We start from the raw sequence: 27615 nt of genomic DNA, 5'->3' as shown, positions 1-27615 counted from the left end.
GACATGATACGGGCTTTCATTTCCATATCATATCTATAGGTTTTAAAATAGTTCATATTGCACACCTAGGATGTAAAATGGATACCGCATTTTCGAATTTTGTTTTTTGTTCGTTAAACGTTTTCGGAGGAATGAGTACTTTCGTTTTCAGATCTTAACCCCCATTTAACTCCCTGAGAGGTTCATTTTTCAAACCTTCTGTTATTTAAGACCTATGATGAAAATGAAAATCCACAGTCTGTTTTCAGTCATTTAACCGGGTCAGGAATGGAATGAATGAAGCCTCATCTAGTGGCGAAGACAGGAATTATGCCGGCTGCCGAAGCCTGTCGCACTCCTCTGGGGCAATGATCAATGAATGACAGATGAAATGAAATGATAGTGGAGAGTGTTCCTGGAATGAAATATGACAGGGAAAACCGGAGTACCCGGAGATCACCCTGTCCCGCCTCCGCTTTGTCCAGCACAAATCTCACATGAAGTGACCGCGATTTGAACAGCGGAGCCCAGCGGTGAGAGGCCGGCGCGCTGCCGCCTAAGCCACGGAGGCTCCTAACACCTATGATATTATTTGGAATTTTAAGTTCGTAAGTCAGCCGGTTTCAGATAAATTAATACTCGTGTCATCAGGGCACCCCCCCCTCTCTCTTCTAAATCCCTAGGGGTGTATTGTTTTAAGGCCGCTTCTTATTTAAAATCTAAGGCGTAGAGGAGTAACCATCATGTGCAATTTCAATCTCATGTGTCTAGTAGCAGTTTTAGAGAAATGAATACTTTCGTCACCAGGCTTCGCTCCCCAGTCAAAATCCCGTAGGGTTGTATGGTTTTAAGACCACATCTTATTTCAAATCTAAGACCTAGAAGTACTTCTTAATCAAACGGTTTCAGAGAAATACATATTTTTGTCATCAGGCGTCGGGACCTTCAACTTTACCAGCAGTCCGAACTCCAGGGACGTTACTTTTCGTTTCAAATATCCTACATGACTTGACTGGAGTTCGAACCACGGCTGCCTTGGTGAAAAGTCAGTGACAAAGGAACTCATCTGTTAAACCTCATTGAAACGAAATCTGCTCTAGAGGTTATGTAGCTACATCTAGAGCAGATTTCGTGTTATTGGGCCGTGTCGAGTCGTTTATGTTTACCGACAGTTCTCTTCCAAGTGCAGATGGCAACTTCGAAGTGAGCGATTTCCTCTAAATGTCCGGTGGTTGGCAGACATTGCAAACATGTACAGAAGTCTTGATCATAGTTCCCACATCGTAAAAATGCTAATTTATTAGGTAATTTTTGTCACTTTTGATGTTTTGTATTTTTAGGTCATTTATAAAATTATACGTCATTATTTGGTAATTTTATGGAATTTTTAGGCTGATTTATACTTTCTGAGTCATTTTCTTACATATTTGAGGATTTTGAAGCATTTACGTGTGTGGTATTGGACATTATCGCAATTTTAAGTGAGGATGAATACGGAGACTTGAGAATCTTCACAACGCTTTGCCAATCTGGGGACTAAAGGAACTTTGTTCACCACTTACTTCTTGGATATGTCCACATTCCAGGAGAGACACCTCCAATTGGAGAATTCTTCCTCGTGAACAGTCTAGATTTCCTTCTGAAGTCGTGGAGCAAAGTTCTTGTTCACCTTGTTTTTTGACATGGCAAAAGCCCAAAAGCTTATTATAATGTCTATAACATAAATATAGGCTATACCAACTCAATTAATACACTGATTGTACAATTTAATTTAAAAATTGTCATTTTTTAATGTTTTTGGATCATTTTACTGGATTTTGCTGTCATTTTATAGATCATTTTAAAACATTTTTAGGTCATCAAAATCATGGCCTCGCATAACGATACATATGATTCGTATTAAATGCAAAATTATAAAAACCAACCCCATAGCGCTGTAGCCCTGATGGGCATTAGCCTTCCAGGTGACGGCTGCTCAACCCGAAAGCCTGTAGATTACGAGATGACGCGTGGTCAGCGCGACGTATCATCTTGGCTGACATTCTTGGCTTTCTTGACCAGGGCCGCTATCTCACCGTCAGATAGCTCCTCAATTGCTCTCACATAGGCTGAGTGGATCTCGAACCAACCCTCAGATCCAGGTAAAAATCCCTTACCTAGCCGGGAATCCAACCCCGGTCCTCAGGTTAAGAGACAGTCTCGCTACCCCTCGATTGCCTGGGCCGTTCATTCCAGCCCTCAAATCCAGGCAAGAATCCTTGGTCGGACTGGAAGCAGGCACACTCGCTACCCCGACACGACGGAATTGGTCATGAAACAAACACAAGTCACCCTCATCATATTTGTACAGTATATTGAACAACACAGTAAAGGACGTTGACATCCGAGGATATCTCGGGCCTCTTAAATGAATCAGTGAATCTTATAGATAAAAGGAAGTTAGCCAAATTTTGAGGATTGGTTTTCTTATACGATTGCCGGGCTGAGTGGCTCAGACGGTTGAGGCGCTGGCCTTCCGACCCCAACTTGGCAAGTTCGATCCTGACTCAGTCTGGTGGTATTAGAAGGTGTTCAAATACGCCAGCTCTTCTACTTGCCAGTAAATCTACCGGCACGTAAAGGAATCCCGAGGGACAAAATTTCGGCACCGCGGCGTCTCTGAAAACCGTAAAAGTAGTTAGTGGGACGTAAAGCAAATAACATTATTCTTATACGATGTCTTCTTCTTCCTGGATTTTTCCCAGTTACCTGGATTGGGCACGTTGTGTGGATTTAGCCCACTTGTACGGAAATATGCCTTTCATGATGCCAACCGTATACGGTGGGAATGTATTCGCTGTTGTGTGTTTCTGTGGTGGTTTGTAGTTTCACGCGTTATATGTAAATTAAGTCAGGCTCCATGGATAAATGGTTAGCATGTTCATCCTCATCACGACGCACAGGTCGCCTACGGGCGTCAAATCGAAAGACCTGCACCTGACGAGCCGAACATGTCTTCGGACACTCCCGGCACTAAAAGCCATACGCCATTTCATTATGTAAATTAAGAAATTAACCAGAAGCGGTTAAAATCCCCGGCCCGGCCATGAATCGAACCCGGAGTCCTCTGAACCGAAAGCCACTTTGGACATACATCTTATCCACGAAAACGAGAAATCTACTGTTGATATAATGACTGTAAAAACCAGTGTTTCAAGTAATGACCACGTTAGGGTTTTGCTATTCTTCTATAACTCATGCAGGAATCTCTTGATACTGTTGAAGACATTTCTGTGGTGCTTACAATAATTGTATAGTCGCTCAACAGAGGAAAAAAAGAATGAGGCCATGGCATTGTATGTTCCTCGCATTAAATATTTTATATTACCAAAATATAATTCACCTCCTATGTAGATACAAATCCTGTGGATACCCACAACAAATATTATACGTTCAGTTGTTTCTGAGAAAAGTGTACCTGCGAGGAACTTGTACAATACCATACGCTCAGTCTTATTTTGAACGACTGTACATTCAGCTGCACAAAAACTGGCCGTCGTAGAAGATGACTTTCTTTCAAAATACTCTTGTTTGAAAGGTGCAGGTGGTAGGATTCCAAGTATCATCTCTTCGTCCACTGGCCTCCACAGTTTAAAAAGAACAACCTCGCGCTTCGAGATTGTATAAAATTAAATATTTCTTTGCCGGCCAGTTTTTGTACGGTTGAGTGTACATCCTTGTCAGTGGACTAGGATTGTCGCCGTGTGAATATTCTATTTTTTTCTCCTTCTGTCTAGATTTTATATATTGTGGCAGATGTACGTTGGTGGAGTGGCATGAAGACCTTTGGACTAAAGCGAATGAGATGATTCTTGTTTTGTTGTGTTTATACTTAAATTTTGTCCAATATTTACTCTTCGTGGAGAAGTGAGTTCATTTAATTTTACCTACTGTTATTCTTACAGAGAGAAGAACTGTGTCTGAGACTGCTGCAGACTAGTCGTGACGGGTACTTATTGTCTTTCAGGCAGTGCGACTCTCCCAACTTCACCACACGTTCACACACCTGCTAGCTAGAGCTTGTGGGCGTAGCATACTAAAAGGTCATTAAGGAGCACCCCCCCCCCCCCCTTCCTTGGTACTTCTTGTGTCGCAAGTCATACGTCCGCTTAAAGTCGGCTATCTCGCAGAGATAAAGGATGTTGTCTTCAATTGTGTACAGGAATCCAATACCTCGCTTTCTTAGAATCTCTACTTACCTCTGCATTAGGTACATGTCTCCTCATATTTTTCAGGATGTGAGGAACTTCACGTAACATTTGTCCAAGTGTAGTTGTGTTGGTGGTGGTAATTATTTTTAAAGGGGTAATACGACCAGGCATCTTAACTTTTCGTCACCTCTTAAGACAGGCAAAAGATACCAGATATGAGCTCTACTGCTGCCACCCACATGGGGTATTTGTCCAAATTAGTTCTGAGATGTGTACATCAGCGTCAAACATCGTATACCTCGAGCCGTGGTATGGTTCTTCTTAATAAAATATTTCTTGCCTTAATCTTTAATATACCGGTATACTCTTGTCCAATACAAACTTGTCAGTCCTGTTGTGTTCAGAAAGTGGCAAGCAGTACTTATGGCAAGTTGTAGCTAATGTTATATAAACTCGTTCTAGGCGGCCTTAGTTCCGATAAAACTCCGTGTACTAAATGCCCAGTAAATGTTTATGACAATGTGTTATTTGCTGTCGGTCGTGCTTGTACTCAGGGACTTAAAATGTTTCCGTTGGTCACTTATTTTGTCAGGGAAATGGGCATTTCTTAAATGATATGTGTACGTTCTTTTTGTATGCTGTTCTAGAATAATATTATATTTTAATTTATTACCTGATCCACGTCTGGTTTTTCATAGACACAGAATTTTAAGGAAAAGTACATGCACAAGCTATAAACAAACACCCTGAGATACTTAAAGAAAGTACTATGCGTGAATCTTGTACCGGGATCGCGAGGTTCCATATGAAGGTTTTTGAAGAGTTCAGGAAGAGATTCGGTTTACCATACTGTCTTAGAAATGTGGTTGTAGTAATTATAATTTCGGGTGCCTATTCCTAGCCTGGTGCAGCGACATCTGCCGTGTGTGGGAACTGCGTGTTTTGGTAGTGGAGGATAGTGATGTTTGTGGTGAGAGAATTGCAGGAATGTTGGGGACAGTACAAACACCCAATCCCCGAGCCATGGGAGAAAGAACCATTTTAAAGTTAAAATGTATTCTCGGTTGGGAATCGAATCTGTGGCCCTCTGAAGAGAAGGTGACTACGCTGACCAATCACCTGAGGAGCCGGATGAGATTGTAGTGACGATGCTGAAGAAATCCTGCCAAATCTTAAATCACCATCTCAGTCCGAATATTTGAGTACGATTTTCTATAGCTGTTGGTCTGTAGCCCCTGTAAAATTTCTGTTAGTGAGTGTACCGAGTGCTATGGGGCTACCTTCGTTGGAAGGTAGCTTCTCCTAACATTGTTTCGTATTGTATGGATGGTTCTTCAGAATAATCACTGAGTGTTTATTTATCGCGTTATGACTGTTCTTCTTGGATGTTCTGCTCAATTTTGTTCATCGCACACCCGTTTTTAAAGAATTTTGGTTTTAATTTGTGTGCTTGTTCTTCCAGTTAATGGATTTTGCGACTACTGCTGTAACTACGTTAGTAAGGGTGGCACTTTCCTCTCACCATTCAGTCTAGTTCCTCTGATGTGTTCAGAACAAGAAACGTATGCGAGCAATTCCATGCATCTTTTAACTGTAAAATATACCACTGTAAGACGCATACCGTTATACTTAGTTGACCTAGAACAGTATATAGTAATTTCGTGTGGCTATTTCTAGCCGAGTGCAGCCCTTGTAAGGCAGACCCTCCGATGAGGGTGGGCGGCATCTGCCATGTGTAGGTAACTGCGTGTTACTGTGGTGGAGGATAGTGTTATGTGTGGTGTGCGAGTTGCAGGGATATTGGGGACAGAACAAACACCCAGCCTCCGAGCCATTGGAATTAACCAATGAAGGTTAAAATCCCCGACCCGGCCGGGAATCGAACCCGGGACCCTCTGAACCGAAGGCCAGTATGCTGACCATTCAGCCAACGAGTCGGACACCTAGAACAGTATGAAGTAAATAATTATTTTTTAAAAGGAGCTGCCTAGCCAAGGTAGTAGAGGCTTGCGCAGTTCACCCGGAAGGATATTTTGATTCCCTGTCTAGAAGTCGAAAAATTTGGAAACAAGTATTCCACTTCTGAAGGGGCACATGGACCTAGCCTAATTTTAATGTAATGATTTCATTGGAAGAAGTAATTTTAATTAATTTAATAATAATAACAAATTAAAATACAATTGATTTTGTCTCACTGACTACTTTTACGATTTCCGGAGACGCTGAGGCGCTGGAATTTTGCCCCGCAGAAGTTATTTTACGTATCAGTAAATTTAAATGTATTTCAGCGCTTTATAAATATAATTGGACTGAGCCGGTAACGAACGCCCAACTTGAGCTGAGAGAGCCATCGCTGTACGGTCTGAGCTACTCAGGCCGACAATTTCAGTAGAAAACACACTTGAATTGTCTCAGGTCTTCATCTTTAACTGTATCGGTGTATGTAATCCTCTTCTTCTTATTATTATTAGCTACCACTATTTCCCACACCTGTGGGGTCACGAGTGCGAACTGCGTCGCACATGTGGATTTGGCCCTGTTTTATGGTCGGATGCCCTTCCTGACGCCAACCCTTTATGGAGGGATGTAATCACTATGGCGTGTTTCTGTGGTGGTAGGTAGTGTGGTATGTTGTCTGAATATGATGAGGAGAGTGTTGGGACGGACACATACACCCATTCTCCAAGCCAGAAGAATTAATCAGAAGCGATTAAAATCCCCGATCCGGCCGGGAATCGAACCTGGGATCTTCTGAACCGAAGGCCAGTACGCTGACCTTTCAGCTAACGAGTCGGACGGTATATGTAATCCTGTCAGACATTAGTTTGGCCAATTAGGTCTTTGGTATAGTTTAGCAGTCCTAAGTCTATAAACATAGTGGGAAGGTAAATAGTGATAGTTTTAGAGGTTGTTAACTGCATTAAAAACACATTTTCACATCACATACTTCAGTCACATCACGCAAGTTAACAATTTTCAGATTTGCAAACCTACACATCCATAGATTTAGGTGTTTATTACTCTGACAGTTCCTATATAATTTTTCCTCCACTCCTTTACTAGGAGTGAAAACTAATACTTTGCGAACTGTTACGTTCGTTTTCGTTATTTTGTCGCACGATGCCCCAATTACGGTTGAACACTTTCTCCAGAAGGTTCGTTTCGGTTGTTAGTTTCAACAGACTGCTTACTAGTTCCTTCAGTAGTTGTGTGTTGGAAGGGATACAGATTAGAACTTCGTGGAAGGAGTGTAAAAAATTGATTGCCTCCATTTTTTCTTTATTACTTTGTTTTAATTAGGTTTTATGAAGCACCATGAACAGTCGTTTACAGTGTATTTGTTGCTTACCAGTTGCTTACAATGGCTTTGTTTTTTGTTTTTTTTAACAAGGTAGCGTACTTTCACCGTACAGCACATTCCCTTACGGATCTTCTTTGTTTCCGCTCACGTTATGCACTGGCTATTGTGCTGATGTTATGTGAGCTCATAATAGACTTTCGTTATGTCATGGAGCTGTGATTTACTCCTGACCATTTCCAGGACGCTTCATTCCCATACTTGTACTCATGTTACATGCATAAGACTGGAGCTGAGACTTGAAGCAAGCATGTAGTTTTACGTGACTGTCGATACTGTGGTCATAGCTATATGACTTGTAGTTTTACGTGGAATTCGAACCGCATGGCCATGAAGTTTCACTTCTAAAATCTCACGTGCATTGGCTTGGATTCGAGCCAGGGACAAGACCACTCGGCACACACGCCAGAGCTGAGAGTTATATGCACGAATACTAACATATTAGCTCAAATGTGGTCACAAGTTTTTAATAATAATAATAATAATAATAATAATAATAATTTACACATCGCGTATATGTCAGTCACGTACAAGTAAATTGTGCGATGATTTCTGAGTTGAAGGTATTCATTGGTTCATAGTATACATGGATCACTTACTGAAATGTCTAAATTGGCAGGGAGGGATTCAGTTAGGTGGAAATTTAGTAAGCAGTTTGGCCTATACCAAAGACTTCATCTTAATGGCAGACCGTGTTCAAAGCATCAGTCTATTATTTTGGACCTTGGTCAGAGGTGGCAGCATGATATGAAAATTAACATTTCCCAGACTCAGGTTGGGAAGAAATCTAAGTCTAAGATGACTGAGTGTGAAGTAGAGAATACAAGACTAGAACAAATGGGTTATTTGAAGTACTTAGAAAAGTGTATTCTCCTAGGACGGCAATATAGTAACTAATATCGAATCAACGTGTAGTAAAGCGAATGCAGTGAGTTCCCAGTTGCGGTCTGTACGGAAGAAGTGAGCTCACTGATTTGTTTCTTCATATGGGTCTGTTTTCTATTTCAGTTAGAAGCGACGGACATGAAGGTAGCGAGAATGATTGTTGGTACAAATAGGTGGGAATAATGACTCGGGGCTCGTAATGAGGAGATAAGGTAAAATTAGGAATGTACTTGATGTATAAAGCTGGCGGGTTCCATCCGTGCTCAATCCTGTTATATATGAAGGTGCTCAGATTACTCCAGCCTATGTTGGTAGATTTACTGGCACGTTCAGGAAATCCTGCGGAACCAAATTCCGGGACCTCGGTGTCTCCGAACACTGTAAAAGTAGTTAGTGGGGCATAATAATGTCATTAGTAAATTGTGATGTTCATGCCGCTGGATTATTAATATGGGAAGGATGACTTAACACAAGCCTCAGATCAACATGATATGCTAGCTGTAAGTTCATTCTAGAGTTTTCCTGTCAGCAAATTCCAAACTCTGTAAAGAGGATGATGGTGTCCCTGGAGGGTTTTTGGTTGAAGCTAACCACTACGAATTACCTGTTAGAAGGTCGGTAGTTCCGCGCGAATCGAACTGTCATCCTTTCCAGGCTACTACCACGCTCATTATAGTCCTATATATCGCACATTTTCATTATAGTACCAGCCATTTGACTAGGTCAGTTTGAAAGTGCTACAAGAACCTGTAGTACCGGGCGAGTTGGCCGTGCGCGTAGAGGCGTGCGGCTGTGAGCTTGCATCCGGGAGATAGTAGGTTCGAATCCCACTATCGGCAGGCCTGAAGATGGTTTTCCGTGGTTTCCCATTTTCACACCAGGCAAATGTTGGGGCTGTACCTTAATTAAGGCCACGGCCGACTCCTTCCAACTCTTAGGCCTTTCCTATCCCATCGTCGCCATAAGACCTATCTGTGTCGGTGCGAAAGCCCCTAGCAAAAAAAAAAAGAACCTGTAGTGTCGGGCTGAGTGGCTCAGACGGTTGAGGTGCTGGCCTTCTGGCCCCAAATTGACAGGTTCGATCCTGGCTCAGTCCGGTGATATTTGAAGTTGCTCAAATATGTCAGCCTCGTATCGGTAGATTTACTGGCACGTAAAAGAACTCCTGAGGGCCAAAATTCCAGCACCTCGGCGTCTCCGAAAACCGTAAAAAGTAGTTAGTGGGACGTAAAGCAAGTAGCATTAATTAATTAGCACCTGTAATGTCGTGTTCTTTATCCTCAACCATATGTGAAGGGATGTATTCACTAAGATATGCAAATGAGGTGTATATTAAGAACAGGAAAAACACACAGCCTCCGAGTAGAGGAATTAATCAAACGTGACTAAAATCCTCGGCTTGGCCGGGAATCAATCCCAGTGCCAGTACGCTGACCATTAGGCCACGAAGCGTAAATTGTGAACTGCGAGAATCTACATGGAGTAGATTTACTGACACGTAAGACAACTCTGCGGGACAAAATTCCGGCACCTCGGCGTCTCCAAAAATAGTCAAAATTAGTTAGCGGAACATAAAAACAATAACATAATAATAATAATAATAATAATAATAATAATAATAATAATAATAATAATAATAATAATAATAATAATATGCCAATGATTTGACCAATTCTGAAATCATTTACAAAGCAATGTTCGGACATTTGGGTACCACTTATCAACGCCTTGTAATGTACGTTATTCATCTGGCACGGCCATCGGACAAGTCGAGTTTTGCGAACACTAATGTATTATCGTTTAGAATAAAGAAAGAATGGCTGGGATTGATGGGTGGGATATCACTGTAGTTCTCCCTGAAAACCGTGGTGCATGACGGAACCGTGTTCAGAAGACCGTGGCCGGTCGACCGGATGTTGGATGATGTTGGGCGGAATGGTTTCACCTATTTACTGCTTACTTAACATTTGTTATAATTTCATTTATATGTGAGTATCTTTAACGGAGCTGTTTCGGGGCATTTTATGTGAAAGGCTTCTTTATTATGATGCCTAGAACTGCGTGACCGGTATTAACACACGGACGAGCCAGAAATATAACTAGTATAATTGGTGATTACACTTAATGGAATAATTTTTCAGTAAACATACCTTGTGAATATAGTACATTAATTGCTACCGAAAAATATCCGTATCCTTCCGAAATTTCGTTCCTTGGAGATAGTAGTCACATACATTAACTTAGTTGTCCAGTGTTCCTTAATGAATAGCCGCACGATAGAACTTGCAATATGATGATAAGATGTACATTTTCTTTTCAGTTATATCGCTTCTGGTCATTTTTCGACAATTACATGAAATTTCACGGAGCAACGCCATGGCTACAGTAGACATACGAGCACAAACATTAGTACTATTATCTCAGAAATTATTGACGCCGTGAAGTAGTACTGTAAATCCGATTATAAGAACCTTGGTACCATTAATGAAAGTGAAAATAGAATGTCGTTATGTTGAACGGTTCGCGAATGATTTAAGGACAACTTAGTTGAATAACCGCGCGCGCGCGCGTGCGTGTGTGTAAAATAAAACTCGAGTGAAATTATAACTGATATTATACACTGCTATTTTTATATTAAAATAGTATCAACTATTTTTTAGAAATATGAATTGAAAATAGAATTAATTAAAACAGTGGTACAGAGAGGGAGAACTATGTTTCGCAACAGCCCTTAGCCCCTGATACAGTGATCGGAGGGTGGATGAAGGGACTCCTATTACGAATGCAACCAAACATGCAAAGATATTACTTTTTAAAATTTTTATTATCAGAAAGTCGTTTTATAAGTGCTGAAACGAACCATGTGTACGAGTATGCATTGGCATTATACACCATCGATTTTTTTTTCAAAATATGTTCCCTACAGTTTAGCTTAAGCACACACATAAAGGCAGGTGAAGGGTGTTGGATCATTTTAGGTAGAGGGGTGGGGGGAAGAAGCTATATGAATTTCCATACGTTGGATTAAACTTCCCAGCACCGATCTCGATAGCTGCAGTCGCTTAATTGCGGCCAGTATTCGGGAGATTGTGCTTCGAACCCCACTGTCGGGAGCCCTGAAGATGGTTTTCCATTTTCACGCCAGGCAAATGCTGGGTCTGTACCTTAAGTAAGGCCACGGCCGCTTCCTTCCCACTCCTAGCCCTTTCCTGTTCCATCGTCGCCATAAGACCTATCTGTGTCGGTGCGACGTAAAGTAACTTGTAAAAAAAAATTCCCAGTTTTAAACTTTCAGATATATTTTTGCGTTAGGAATCCATTGGTTATGTATCTGTTGATGGGAGGTTGTGGAGTCCACAAGTCCTTTGAATTCTTTCTTAAGGATCACAAGTTATCCTTTAAAGTTAACAAGGAGTTTCTGGTTCACTTGTATAATGTTTAATAATATTTCTAATAATAAACCTTTTATACATATTTTGCCTTGTTTTACCGCACTAGAAAGGGTGTCCTATATTTGGGAGGTTATATGGCACGAAAATAAACTGGAAATCAAAATCTGTGTTCAATCGGTGAAAGTGGGGGAGGGGGGGTCTATTAATACCTCCCAGTCGTGAGCATTGATAGATACTTGGTAACCCAGAGTGTGGAATTCTTCACATACCGTGTCCGTTCGCTGGCTATATTCGGTAGCTCTGGAGCAGAGCACAGGTGTGTGACGCACATCAACACCATACATGGCCGTCTTTACCCAAGGAGATGAGGAATGCGGCAAACCTCTCTTAATAAGAGTAGTCCTTAAGCTGAAAGTCTTTTCATAAGCTTATTCAAACAACTCTAAATAGATATATCTGTGATATTCATACATATATCTCCTAGAAGAATGCATGGTGCAAACCAGCCAACCGCTTTACAACTACAACCACACAATATATTAAAGTACAGTGTAGTGGTCAAGGTGTTTGCATAGTAGCTTTCCGCCCAGTTGGGCCGGGTTTGAATCCCGGCTCTGCCAGGAATTTAAGCTTTCGAGATCGCGAAAGTACAATGTTGATGATATCTGTGTAAATGCCACAGAATATCTAGTTCGCATGCGCAATATTTGCTGCTAATGAAGACAGTTATTTTGTTAGTTTTTATGTTTTCCTCTATTTTGATCATTAGATGCTTTTTCTTCATTGTTCTTCCACTTATTTTCTAATTTTGCTATTTGCTACTCCATTGTAAAAAAAAAAATCATTGCGGAACTCTGTAATTCGGCTTCTCGCTGTTTTTGTTTCCCAGATAAATAAATAAATAAATAAATAAATAAATAAATAAATAAATAAATAAATAAATAAATCAACCTTGTCTATAGGGCAGAATGCTGGAAATTCAACCTTACGGTGGGTGCGAAAAGTGACTGCCCACGAGTAGGAATATGATCTGTCACGAGTTACATTTCACGAACAAGTCATCGCCTGAGGTAATAAAATGACGAAAGACATTTAGACTACGGCCACACGAGTAATTAATGCAGTTGGAAGTCAGCAGCAAATACAGGGGGGGAAATGTGCACCTTGTGTTGCAATGTGATGGGCCACACTTGCCAGTAAATGCAGTTCGCCGGATGCAGTTCATAGTCTTGCTGTTGAAGGGATAGGCCAGAGCCCATTTCTTTCACTGCATAAGCTGTTGGACAGTGGCCACAAGAGACGGTATTTACTGCGTATTTCATTTTCGTTCATTACGTATATAACAATAGTACATTTACGTGTCATTCTGGAAGTGGAGAAGTACCCGTGTTTGTACAATACGCGCAGTAGCGGCGCTAAGAAACTCGGGGATCCCCCGCAATAATTGAAAATGGGCCTCTCGTTTCCTGATGAGGGAAGCTACATGTTTATTTCGTAGTATAAGATTGTATATCATTACAATGAACAGCAACGACGAAATGTCGCCGATTATAAGTGACAATAGATCGTGAAAAGAGTTCAGTGACATCCGGTATTATTAAAAAAGGTTGTCACCGGGCGAGTTGGCCGTGCGGTTAGGAGCGCGCAGCTGTGAGCTCGCAATCCGGGAGATAGTGGGTTCGAACCCCACTGTCTGCAGCCCTGAAGATGGTTTTCCGTGGTTTCCCATTTTCACACCAGGCAAATGCTAGGGCTGTACCGTAATTCAGGCCACTGCCGCTTCCTTCCCATTCCTAGGCCTTTCCTGTCCCATCGTCGCCATAAGACCTATCTGTGTGGGAGCGACGTAAAGCAACTAGCAAAATTATTTAAAAAGTTTGTCTGGGTAAAGCTTCAGGTTCTCACGAATAAGGGCAAATTTACCCTTCGTTCGTTGACCTTTCACTGATAATAGGATGAATCTACCACTTTTTTTGTCAACGCCGCCTCATTCATACAAGTCACACGGATAAAGCAACATTCGCTGCAAGATTCATAACTGAACTAGATCTTCGGGAACAACACATATGTTGCTCTGCAGCAACTGTGCTACAACTGCATTTTGCTGCCGCAGTGTGGCATCCAGCGGCAGCAATTGCCGTGGTACAGTTTTTGCTGCTTGCTGCAACTCTATTTACTGCCTCGTGTGGCCTTAGCCTTTTAAAGTGAACCAAGCACAACGAACGAGGAACGAATTCTTATGCTTGAACGCGAAGGTTCACTCCATTTGAGTCAAAAGCGAACTTCTTCAATATGATCATACGTGTTTCCACTCTTGGAAACCGCACAATGAATCACCACACTATACAGATATGATCATCCTGAATTGTTTACCACACCAAAGGACTTCGCTTTTGATTGAAATAAGAGTTATAGAGTTACTTTTTAATCACTGAAGTGACTCGTCCTTCATTCGCTGCCCATGATGCAAGTTAAAAGTAAGCTTTTATCATTCTGTGACCTCTGTCGATGACCACTTCGCGAAATACAACTAATACGCCCCTATACAACGTCTTTCATCTCAGAGGCAGATATACTCGTATTTCACACCATTCAAAGGTAAATTGTCGTTGTTCGTAAGTGAACAAGGTTTTCCATCAGGTGCTAATACTGTACATACGAACAAGACATTGTACGGAGCATTCTACGATCTACGGCATCAACATTGTTGTGCTTTCCTGACCTCCAAGTGAGATAAGTTCGTCGTCAGCCTAGAATCACAAGGAAGGGTTGCGGAGTTGTTACCGAAAATCGCAGCCAAGCTTTCAGAGTAGAACGATAACAGGTCCAAAGCATCATGTGCAAGCTAATACGATTCACAACCGTCCGTAGCCCCTAATACTACGATCGGAGGCTCGGATGATGAGGGGTTGTATATAAAAAATGAAATGGCGTATGGCTTTTAGTGCCGGGAGTGTCCGAGGACAATTTCGGCTCGCTAGATGCAGGTCTTTTAATTTGACTCCCGTAGGCGACCTGCGCGTCGTGATGAGGATGCAATTATGATGAAGACGACACATACACCCAGCCCCCGTGCCAGAGAAATTAACCAATTAAGGTTAAATTTCCCGACCCTGCCGGGAATCGAACCCGGAACCCCTGTGACCAAAGGCCAGCACGCTAACCATTTAGCCATGGAGCCGGACAGGGGTTGTATATAACATACCCAAACAAAAGACGCTTAACAGCACTGCATATGATTTGCAAGAGCTCGAAAGAGACGTGTGTACACGCTGAAACACACTTCGTTTTCGACACTTTGAAGTTGATTTATAATGTGGCACGGAACGCATAATATGGCAGCCCAGACAATACAATGCGAAACAGTTTTACAGTATATTAAAACACACAAAAGCATCACAAGGACTTATGACGCAAAAATATATCTGAATGTGTAAAACTCGGAAGTTTAATCAAACGTATGGAAATTCATATAGCTTCTTTCCCAGCCCACCCTCCATTCTTTATGTGTTTGTTTAAGGTAAAATCGTAGGGAACATTTTTTGAAAAATAACTTTGGGCTTGAAAGTAGACTAAGCGTTTATCGGAAATATTTCATGAGGATTGAATAATAATAATAATAATAATAATAATAATAATAATAATAATAATAATAATAATAATAATAATAATGTTATTTGCTTTACGTGCCGCTAACTACATTTACGGTCTTCGGAGACGCCGAGGTGCCGGAATTTAGTCCCGCAGGAGTTCTTTTCCGTCAAATACCACCGGACTGAGCCAGGATCGAACCTGCCAAGTTTGGGTCAGAAGGCCAGCGCCTTAACCGTCTGAGCCACTCAGCCGGACTGAGGATTTAACTAAACATTTGATGGGCCTAAAGTGGATACCTGTTGTCACTATCGAGAGTTATCGTTGAAAGTTATAAACCCTGTATTAAATTAAGTCTTAAAGCGCTTTCGTGTGGCTGAATCCCTAGTTCACTTAAGAGAGCCGAAAAATATTCCCAAACTGCTCAAAAAGTTAAGAATTGAATGTTTGGAAAAACAAGGAAGTTGTTGGGATTATCAGAATTTACAATGCCTTAAATTCCTGTAGCCTTCACATGCGTCAGTTAACTTTGAACACATATATTCATAATAAATTTGAACTGTTTCACTAAATTTTAGTGGTATTGAGGAGAAAGGTTCCGACGAGGTTACGCATTTTTGCATACATTAACTGAAGAATTGGAGAAAAAATAAACGTTCCCTTATGTTCTGGTGGTTTTCGTTGTCGAATTAAAAATAACGTGCTAGGGAGATATTTCAGTCGCATGTCAGCGGAGGCTTCTATTTATTTTTAATTTTTAAGATGAGTAGCCAATCTTCTATGCCCTGTGAAAGATGCATGTTGTTTAAAGGGGCCTAACATCTAGGTCATTGCCCCCTTCCCCCTGTGAAAGAGACTTTGGCACCATTAAGAGGAAGAATATAGGGCCTGCTCACCTAAAGAGTAGGCCTATGTGGAGATACTGTTCAGGCTGTTAACGATGGTGGAAATTTACAGTGCAAGTGATAGAATGACAAGTCATCAATGATTTTGAAGCTTAGTGGCCTAAATCTTTTAAGAAAATATTTTGTTACACATGTTACCACTTGTGTTCTTGCCATGTGAAAGAGGCAAACTGCAAGGAATCTTTACGTTTGCGAACACTTTTCTTCGAGTCCTCAGAAGACACACTCGAACGACTAGGACTATTCTAGTAATATCGCAAGGTTTAAATTGAATTGGTAAATATAACCCACACTTTTCACACATTTCACGAACGTGGCCATTCTACAAATCCAGTTCAATGCATGCAAGACTAAATGAAATGAAAGCAAGCTTCCCAGCATATTAGCTCACAAAAGCAGTCCTACAGTTCCACAAATACTTGGCTATGCCTATGACGGTAGTCGCTTGGAATTAAGAGGGGAAACCACTCCTGAAACAACAGAAAGTTGAACAGCTATGACACCCGTATATATCGAGCAAAAGCCAAATTTTTACGTGAAGCCATTTTAACATTGTGATACGTTTGTTCTGTAGTCTGTAGTTAAACTGTTCTCATCCAATCAAAGTTCCTGTACCGTGGCTTTCTATCACCAATTAGTCACAATGCCATGAACGGTCCCATGTTGTAAAGATGTTGCTCTTTGACCTTCCTGTTTTCTAAATGTACAGAGCTGGCAGCATTGTCTTACGGACCAAATGCCAAAATGTAAATTGAAAAAAAAAAACAGAAAGTTGAAGGAAATTTAATGTTCAACGATAATAATATCGTGGTCGTAAAAATGGAACCTCCAGTTTTATTCCGGTTTTCTTGTCGATCGTCTTCACAGAGCTGAATGAATACCGTTCCAACCCATATATAGATAAGCTAATAACTTCACCTCTGGGTGATTGTGATGACTGAAAGCAGTCCTGTCACGCGGCCAGCTCATTAGTTGAGTTACTCCAATATTCACTTTGACGATAGCGGGGTAAGAGTTTGATCTCTTACGGCTGATGACTATGATGATAGTTGTTTAAAGGTGCCAAACGTCTCGGTCATCGACTGATTCCGAGACCTAACTTTAATAGGAACATTAATAGATTAACTCCTTACAATTTGCTTTTACGTCGCACCGACACAGATAGGTCTTACGGCGACGATGGGCTAGGAAAAGGCTAGGTTCGGGAAGGCAGCGAACATGGCCTTACTTAAGGTGCAGCCCCAGCATTTGCCTGATGTGAAAATGGGAAACCACGGAAAATCATCTTCAGGGTTGCTGACTGCGGGGTTCGAACCCGCCTTCTCCTGAATGCAAACTGGCATCTACGTGATCCGAGCCACGTAGCTACTCGCTCGGTTGTTAGCTTCTTTTAGTGCTCGTACCGTACAGAGAATATAAAGGTAAGTTAGCACCTGAAATGTTGATGGAACCTAACCGACATGTAACCAACACAATAGAGCTGGTAAAGCGCCCTTTATTCGCCCCTGTAGCACTCTTCCCTTTTCGAGGAGTAAATTGAGGGGATTTAACTTCGTGTGGCTATTTCTTTTAAGGGTGGGCGACATCTGTCATGTGTAGGTAACTGCGTGTTATTGTGGTGGAGGATAGTGTTGTGTGTGGTGTGTGAGTTGCAGGGATGTTGGGGACAGCACAAGGACCCAGCCCCCGAGCCATTGGAATTAACTAATGAAGGTTAAAATCCCCGACCCGGCCGGAAATCGAACCCGGTACCCTCCGAACCGAAGGCCAGTACGCTGACCATTCAGTCAACGAGTCGGACAATTGAGTGGATAAAAGAGATAAGGGATTCACCCTTGCGGGACTCACCCCGAAGATATCTGAACGGGTCATTTGTTGCATAAATACGATAACAATCGCTTAAATAAGATGACAAGAAGTCTCGTTTAAGTAGTTTTACTCAACGACTACATAGATTACATTGTGCATTATTTTGTTTTCTCGGTATACTAAGGCATCTATTTCGGCATAGAAGAAATCAAGGAGAAGCAACTGACGTCTGGATATTGCGGCTCCACTTGCAGGCTTCTTCAGTGATCCAAACAATATGGATATCAGTTTGTGCTAGGTCAGGATAGGATGATCCTATGCCTTCACAATTGGTGTCGTAGAAACTTACATGTGCAGTTGACTGAGTGAGGCCTAACGTTATAGTGAACGAGACTCCTCTTCACAGCAACTCAGCCGATTTCTCAATCTGTTCTGTGTACTAATATGCACTTTAGATCTAGAAAGCGGATATCACAGCTTGCCTTAGTGTTCGACCGTGCATTGGGAATAATAATAACGCGACAGGTTTTGTCAGCCTTCGTACTGAACCACCTGCGTACATGTGCATATTCAGAGCTTGCCTGGAAATATGCTGAGGTTTCAACAACTATTAATAACTAAATATCTTACCAGTCTACCAAACTGACTGTCAGAAAGTTATTTAATGAATATTACCATCATGCTCTGGAAGAAATCTCGAACATTCCTAGCTGGCTACAGAGAGCCAGTGACCGAGTTGCGACTGGGTGTCGGACTTGACTGTGTAGAGAAACATCTACATCAATCTGGCTTTCTTACTGAACCATGTTGCAATCTGTGCAATCAACTGTAGACGATGGATTGAAGTCTTCGGAAAACCTGCGCTGCTGTAACGAGCAAGAATGTGGCCGGTATTGGGAAGCAAGAGGACGCGTAGGCCGATGATGTATTCATCACTCTACTTTCCATAGAAAAGAAAAATGAAATTAAACCTTGAATGATATATCTTACCAGGTCGTGCAAATTGCTAGTTTTGAGTTGCGTTTCTTCTTATAATTAAAAGGAAATTGGTGCTTATTGTATACTGTGATTATTTGAACTTAAATTATTTCCCTTTCTATTTTTGAATGGCGTACATTTTGTATGGTGCTGTTTGTATATTTCCTTTTTTTCTCTTTCAGGTAAGACATCGCCTCTGGTCATACCTGATGGATAAATGTCGAGGGATGTAAGTAGTTCGCATGTACTGAATTTGTGAATCATGTGTTGGCTTCACATGCTCATGTGATATACGAAAATATATTTCCCTGTTATAAGAATTTCGTTGGGATTTTCAACATTTTACGAATTAGAGGAACGTTTCGGTAGTAGGGAAATAGTTGAATTAGACAAATAAGGAAGCTCGTGTTCTTAATCTATGAAAGTATTTAGTATATCTAGATCCTTGTGAGCTATCATTTGAATATGTGGCTCATTTTCTTGCTCGGTAGCACTGAAGTGTGATGGTGGAGGAATTACCACAGGTTTGCAAAAAATTGGGATTTTTTTAGTTCGGTCTTTCATTCAGCCGGTGTTGCATTGACATTCATTAGAATGGTTTTAATATTTGATAGTCAGAGGTGGAAGAGTGCTATACATTCAATTAAAACAAAACCTGGAGCCGATTGTGGATCAGATCACAAGCTCTTAATATCCAAACTCCGGCTTAAATTGAGAAAGGTAAACAAAGCCATACCATCATGCAGATACGACGTAAATAGTATAACTCTTGAATATACAGTAGAGGTTATAAACAAATTTAAGAGACAAGAGTTCCAGAAGAGCTATAGTCATAAGTGTGCTGTATTGTTAAGCAGATAGCAGAAACGCATATTCCCAAGAAAACAAGAAGGCCAGAAGGTTATCGGATGAGACGCTGCAACTAGCAGAAGAAAGTAGAAAAGCGAAAATCAAACTATAAAGATTCAAGGTGTCTAAATTAAATGCAGAATCTCGGAAACTAGTTATAAAGGACAATAATGCCTTCTTGAATGGAAAGTTCAAGAAAGCGGAGGAAAATAACAGAATGGATGAGACGAGGATCTTCACATGAAAATCAGAGACATCAGAATAAGTTAGCAGGCAGACATTGGAATGATGAAAGATAAAATTGCAAAGATCTAATAGAAGCAAAGGAACTTACGGTAAGGTGGATGGAATATGTAGAAGGTTTGTATATATACAAAACTAAATACTCCTGATAATGAAGTTAATGAGATCTCAGATCCAGAACCAGATATTCTAGAAAATGAATACCAGATCATCTATTTGCTTTTTGATGAATTATTATTCTGACCAAGAAGCTGCGGTGAGAACACTGTATGGAACAGTTAAATTGGTCGTGAATGAGATTTTTTTTTAGAATTTGCTTTACGTCGCACCGGCACAGATAGGTCTTATGGCGACGATAGGATAGGCAAGGGCTAGGAGTGGGAAGGAAGCGGCCGTGGCCTTAATTAAAGCAGAGCCCCAGCATTTGCCTGGTGTGAAAATGGAAAACCATGGAAAACCATCTTCAGGGCTGCCGACAGTGGGGTTCGAATCCGCCATCTCCCTTATGCCCCCTACATTTTGTGTTCTTATCTTACTTTCCTGTTCTTTTTCATGAGAATGAATAAGTTAAATTAAGTTCAAAACCTTTCTTTTATTAAATAGTAGGATATAATATCACACTATTCTCGTATGTCTGTACGATCCTCAAATATGGGGCAACACATCTAACATTGATATGAAATATGTATCTCATGTGGGTTGCTTCCCAATCTTAGCTTTAATTAATTAAACACACACACACTAGTTCAGATACCATAGTCACTCAGGTTGTCGCACTAAGCACATGGGACTGTTGATCAAAATGCCCTATGAGATGAAGTATCTGGAGCAACTACACAGTGTGAGTTGGTTGTGCGGTACAGGTCGTATATTAAAAACCTTGCTTTCAGGAGATAGTGGGTAGAACACCCCCAACTGCAGTTCTGGAGATGGTAGCCCACTTTTTCGTAAAGCAAATTTCGGTACCGTACCTTCCCTGCCAGCTCAGTCCTTTCTTATATCATCGTCGCCGGAAATATTTGCCATTTGTTTAACGGCGCTGTAACTTGCACCGGGTGTTTCTCCTCTATGGGTTAACGCAGGGAGGTTATAAGGAGGATATTAAGCCAAGTCCAGTACGCTACTACTGTTTGTTTACAGTTCATCAAAGTTGAAGAACACACATTATGTAGTGTTGCCTGAAAAGTGCCGAAGAAAGTTACTTCCAGCAACTGCTGTGACGACGTTTCTCGCCTAGCCCAGCGTGGATCCTGTTACAACAGTCTTTCTGTAGATTGCATATGAAAACATATCTCGTACACATCCACTATTCACACTTACGTTTAAATTACGTACCGCTATGTTACTAAGGACTGACAGTTGCTCTAGCGACATCAAATATTGGCATGGATGAGCAATTGCTGTCTTTGCAGTATACGGTTGTACAAAAATACTGTAGTAGTGAACTGGACTACACATCTTGGCTTTGTTGTCTTCCTCATCACCTCCCGAATCAGCATCATGCTTTTTGCTGCAGAGGAAGGACTCTCCCTTTATAATAAAATACAAACAGTGAATAGACGAGCTATCCTTAATAATATACTGTTTTCTTCTAATCCCAATATTTGTATTTGTGCTCGAATATATTAAGGTGAATTGTGAATAGTAAATTAAAAACTACAAGCTGATAGGTAACATGATGGAGCGTAATATAACTAAGTCATTGGTTAAACGCTATTTCATGTGCCACAGAAATGTTCTAAGAAAATAAAATATGACAATTTGCACGGAATTCAACCGAGAACGAAGTATTCATACACCGAACTAGCTGTACAAAACAAATAAAAAAGAAAGAAGAACAGATGATCCAATCTCATAGTGCAAGGAACACTTATGTAGGCGTGTAGTGTACTGTGAAGTATCAGTTGGCAAGATGTGCGTACTGTACTGTGGAACGACAAAATGAACTCCAAAGGAAAGAGAACGACCGTGGAGGAAAAACAACATTGTTGTTTCCTAATATCTTCAACAAAAGTCGTATTCTGAAATTGCAAGTCTAATCGGTGGAAGTCGAGCGGCTGTGCATTTCGTCATTAAGCGATATAAGGACAGAACAACAGGAATCAACGGTGCAAGAAGAGATCGTCCACAGAAACTTACGACAAGAGAAACTAGCATTCTGATGAGAATGATAAAGAAATTGGCACCGTTTGCGCAATGTGCACATGTGCGTGACCAATTCGGAAATGATCTCACTCCATGAGCAGTCCGCAGTTCGCACCATTCTCAACCGTTCGGGCTACAGAGCAGGGTACCTACACGAAAACCGTACATTAGTAATGAGAACAAGAAATAGAGACTGGAATTCGTGCAACAGTCTGTATCCAAGACAACAGATTTCTGGAATACGGTATTATTTACGGAGGAAAGTAAATGCATTATATTTCACATCGATGGCAGGATATTGGTCTGGAGGAGACTGAATACCGAACTAGACCCTCAAAACCTGCAAGCCACGGTGGATCATGACTTGGGGAAGTATAGTAGCCTTCGGTGTTGGGAAACTTGTGTTTATTGATGATAACATGGGCAGATTTGTGTATTTGAATATTCTCAAAGCGAACTACAACCGAGTGTTGATGACTTGGGTCTTGCGAGAAATTATTATTTTCAGCAAGACAATGACCCAAAACTACATCGGGCATTGTACGTCCATGGTTGCTGTACCACACTCCACACACTCAGAACTCCAGCTCAGAGTACGGACCTGAACCCAATTGAGCACCTGTGGTGAGAACTTGAAGCAAGAGTGAGAAAACATGAAATATGTAGTAAGACAGCTTTGAAAGAATATCTGTTACGAGAATGGTAAAGCATTACGACAGATACTACAAGAAGATTGATCCATTCCATGCGAAAAAAGTTGAGAGAGGTGATGCATAGGAGGGGTATACATACAAAGTATTAAACCAGTTGTGGCGTTCTTATGAGCGTTATTTTCTGTCAGTGTTCGAATACTTATTTTGCAGTGTAAAAGAGCACTTCACAGTAGTTTATGTTCCCGTATTGTGTTTTGTAAACGCTTGTTTTTTTACCTGCATAATTAAACTTGTGAATGAACAATATACAGTATGTTAGAAATCCAGTGAGTATTTTTGTTTTCATAGTGGCAAAAATAAACTTTGCCTTTCTACACTGTAGTGTATAATTACGTATCCCCATGACTGTACATACTTACCTTTATAGGCTGTTACGCTTTGCTTGATTCAGTCTACATGCCTCTGTGACTGAACTGAGCTTCTGCATGAAACCCCTGTTTCCGACTAACGATTCGGCATTTTCCAGTCGTATACAGTACTTCTTATCTTGGCGTGATTAAATATGAGCCTAACAATGGTCACCTCAGTCTCCCTCGCCCTCCATAACAGAGTACATTACCTTATAAGTAACCATTCCTCCATTCGTCCCACATGACCACGCCACCGAGACGGTTCCTAAGCATATAGACTTCCAATGTATTTTTTCCTAATCTGACGTGCAGTATATCTTTTCACTACTGTTATATTAATCTCATTGTTCCTATCCGTTTGTTCTGTGAACATTTGGAAACCTTGTTCAGTTTTCGAAAGTAGCCTACTCTAGGTATCATTATTTTATTGGCTTCATAGCAGTCCACTTCTTACCCGGAAAATGCCTCAGAAGACAACCACAGAGTTGTCTGTGTCTTTCCTGTATTGACTGCCCGAGCAGAATAGATAATCCAACCCATCCGGAGAGCGTGGGATTACGGTTCGGGCCTCGAGGGCGATCACATTTTGAGCTCTTCCGTCCTCAAATAACGACCACTTAAAGAGAAGCTCGCCTCTAAAGCCATTTCTACGAACATGTTGCTTGATCTTCTAGGAAACGACTTAGAATTCGTGGTATAATCGCCGAGCGAGTTGACTAAGCGGTTTGAGGCGTGTAGCTGTAAGATGGCATTCGAGATATAGTAGGTTCAAACCCTACCGTCGGCAACCTTGAGGATGGTTTTCCGTTGTTTCCCATTTTCACACCAGGCAAATGCTGGAGCTGTACCTTAATTATGGCCACGGTCACTCCGTATCCAGTCCTAGCCCTCTCCTATCCCATCGTCGCCTTAAGACCTGTCTGAGTCGGTGCGACGTAAAACAGATAGAAAAAGTAGTGGTATAATCAACAATATACAAAACAACCCCGCGTTGCAAGAGTGTATTACAGCCTTGGCCTGCCGAGACGACTGATGCCCTTCTAGTTACTACTTCAGATTGCGAATTTAGTCCGATTGTATCATTCAGCTGTGGACTCCTTTACACTCATACTCAAGGCTCAAGGTGACAGAGATGTCACCACACAATACACCTCCCCTATGATCCGCTTTCATTCCGTTTATTCCAGTTAAGTAGGCATATGTTTAAGGATTTACAGACCTTTTCTTTCGGATAATAAGAATACTGGGAATGTATCGATCGAATCCCAATGCCAGTTGTGATACTTTTGTGTGTATTCCTTCACATTTATTCTTGCTAGAGAAAAATGTTGATATAACGTCATGTTCTAAGACTCCATTTCTCTAATTGTGATTGTACAATATCTCATACTGTCCTATCAAATAGTGAAGACTGATAGCCGTGTTCTCCTTCACCTAATAGGTCGAACCATCGATATTAAAAAAATGGCATTCAGAAACCTAATACATTGTTATAGATATATTTTAGTGCTATAATAGAGTGCATGACTACTTTTTCCTAGCTGTTTAACGTCGCACTAACTCAGGTTTCCGGCGACATTTGGATAGGAAAGGGCTAGGACTGGCAAAGAACCAGCCATGGTCTTCATTGACGTACAACCCTAGCATTTTTCTGGTGCGAAAATATAAAACTATGGAAAACCATCTGCAAACTTGCCGATGGTGGAATTCGAACCCACCATCTCCCGAATGCGAGCCTACTGCTACACGGCCCGTAACGCATAGCTACTTACTTAAGGTTACGACTGAGATAAGTGCGCCTCACAACCAATTGAATATAACAGATAGATAGATAGATAGATAGATAGATAGATAGATAGATAGATAGATAGATAGATAGATAGATTTATTTATCATCGCCAGGTTATTTTCCCAATTAAAGATGATTCAATAAAACATAATACAGTATACAACAAATACACCTTAAATAAATAACACTAATTTCCTAAAATAATAACCAAGTTCAACCTAAATCTACGGACCTTTATATATGCATATTTACAACAACTTAATAAATAAATTAAATAAATAAAACTAAATATCCTTAAATAATTGACATTATTAAACTACATCTAGTAATATTTACATATTTTACAGATAGGGCCTTACATTCATGAAGTCATTACGGCACCACTGATTGTAGACGGAGGTGAGTGAAGAAGGTCCTCTGATTCACCCACCTCATTCAGTGATGCTAGTGCCTTCACAAGCCATGGGTTAGCCCGAGCCACAGTTCTCACTTTAGGCAGATGAAAAATATACCTTTGCCTTGTATTGCGACGAGGAACATGTAATGGAATCAGCTCCAATAATGTTGAGCAATCCACTCTATTCGTCAGACACTTATAAAGAAAGAGGGCATTGCCACATCTGCGGCGTGAGTGCAATATCCTCATGCTCATAGTCTCACAAAAAGACTCGTAAACGGACGAAGAGAGAGAAATACCCAAACCTTTGTAGCTTATCCATTTCATGAACCTTATTTGGACTCTTTCCAAGTTTTGTATTAAATACTGCTGAGAAGGTAGCCACGCCTCGCAACAGTATTCTAACGATTAGAGTGCAAAACAAAGTTATTAGAGTTCTAGGATAAACAAATTCGGCACAGTTTCTTTTCAGAAAGCCAAGTAATTAAAACCCTTTTGTAGAAATCTTGTCTAAATGTTTCTCGAAGGAAAGGCCGTAACAGTTTGAAAGTATCACACCATTTCATTCACACGAGCTATTTGGAAATTGCATAAATGGTAAGGGTAATTTACTGGTTCCAACTTATGTGAAAATGTAATTGCATTGCATTTTGAACTATTTCAAACCAAGCAGCCACTTACACCAGTTACTTAGGAGGTTTAAGTCAGACTGTAGCAACTTACCGTCCAACTCACTATTGATCACCTTAAAGATCTTTAGATCATCAGCATAGAGAAGGCAGTTACTGTGTTGTATAAAAGATGTTATATCATTTATGAATATGACAAAGGAAAGAGGGTCCAGAAAGGAGCCTTGGGGGACACCTTAAGTAGGGTGGTACGGCTTTGACATAATACCATCAGCTTTTACTACGCAAACCCTATTATTGAGATAGCTTCTAATCCACTCCAAAGCACTTCCTCCTATCCCATATGCTGACAATTTGATGAGTAGAGCATCATGTTGAACTGAATCAAAGGCTTTGGATAAGTCCGTGTAAACAACATCCAATGTTGCCTCCTATCCAGAGATTCTGAAATGAAATTGATATACACCGCGATATTGGAAACGGTAGAGCGTTTCTGTACAAAACCGTGTTGCGCTATATTAATATACTGTGAAACTGAACTGTCCAATCTCCTATACACGATCTTCTCTGCCACCTTTGAAATCAGAGACACAACGGGCCTATAGTTATCAAACACCATTTTGTCTCCTTTCTTGAACACTGGTATGACGTAACCTTTCTTCCACTCACACGGAAAATACCCCGACGAGAATGACATATTTATTATGATGCTAGGTGGCCTACCTAGCTCAGATGCAAATTCTTTCAAAACTATTACGGGTACGTCATCGGGACCACATGATTTGGAGGTATCCAAAGATGCAAGAATTGAAGATACCTCTGCTGGAGAGGTCACTATTGATGTTAGGCCGATATCACACACGGACGAAGTACGCTACATACATGTAAGAAAGCATTTTGGATATTTTGCATTCTCTTCTAATATTAATTTCTAATTACACCGAAAACAAGCACGAAAGCTCTGACTAGTTTTCCTAGGAAGAAAGCTTGAATTCTTAGATGCATGTTGATATCGATATTAGAAACCATAGGATCTACATTTTTACGTTGAATCCGAACCACATAAACTTGGCTTTGACTTGGAAAATCTCGCACGCATTGATCAGGATTCGAAACGTGGCCTTTTTAATAAGAAGCTTCTGGTGACATTTCTGGGTTCTCACGCCCTTCAACAGAGTGATTACGACAGAAGAAAATAATGAAAATCGTAATTTATGTGTTGTCTGTAGTTCTGCTGATTGTTGTATGAATTGTCTTCATTGGTTGAACCAAGCAATAAAACCTGGCGGTGTCAACCACAATGAAACACGCTTCATTTCATGGTTATCTTCTCTGACGGATGTAAATGAGCCTTGAGTCCAGTCAGAGAGAGAACATCTTCATTAGAACAGAGTTTGTTTAATATCGTTTTGT

At 40.9% G+C, this 27615-nt stretch overlaps 1 protein-coding gene across 3 annotated transcripts in view; it reads left to right on the top strand.

Moving 5' to 3' along the window:
• Positions 1 to 27615, top strand: part of ssh (Protein phosphatase Slingshot) — an 834886-nt gene that overhangs the window by 396588 nt on the left and 410683 nt on the right. Inside the window, exon 2 of one of the 3 annotated variants that reach the window (XM_067141517.2) lies at positions 19270 to 19316. The exons of the other annotated variants lie outside the window; for them this stretch is intronic. Coding sequence (XP_066997618.2) covers positions 19270 to 19316 — 47 coding nt within the window. The remainder of the gene's footprint in view (positions 1 to 19269; positions 19317 to 27615) is intronic. 3 annotated transcript variants of the gene reach the window in all.

The sequence above is a fragment of the Anabrus simplex genome, chromosome 2 (assembly GCF_040414725.1).
Source record: "Anabrus simplex isolate iqAnaSimp1 chromosome 2, ASM4041472v1, whole genome shotgun sequence".
In the NCBI taxonomy this organism is placed as follows: Eukaryota; Metazoa; Arthropoda; class Insecta; order Orthoptera; family Tettigoniidae; genus Anabrus; species Anabrus simplex.
Note: the sequence above shows the minus strand (reverse complement) of the source record. Positions and strands in the feature narration are given on the sequence as shown.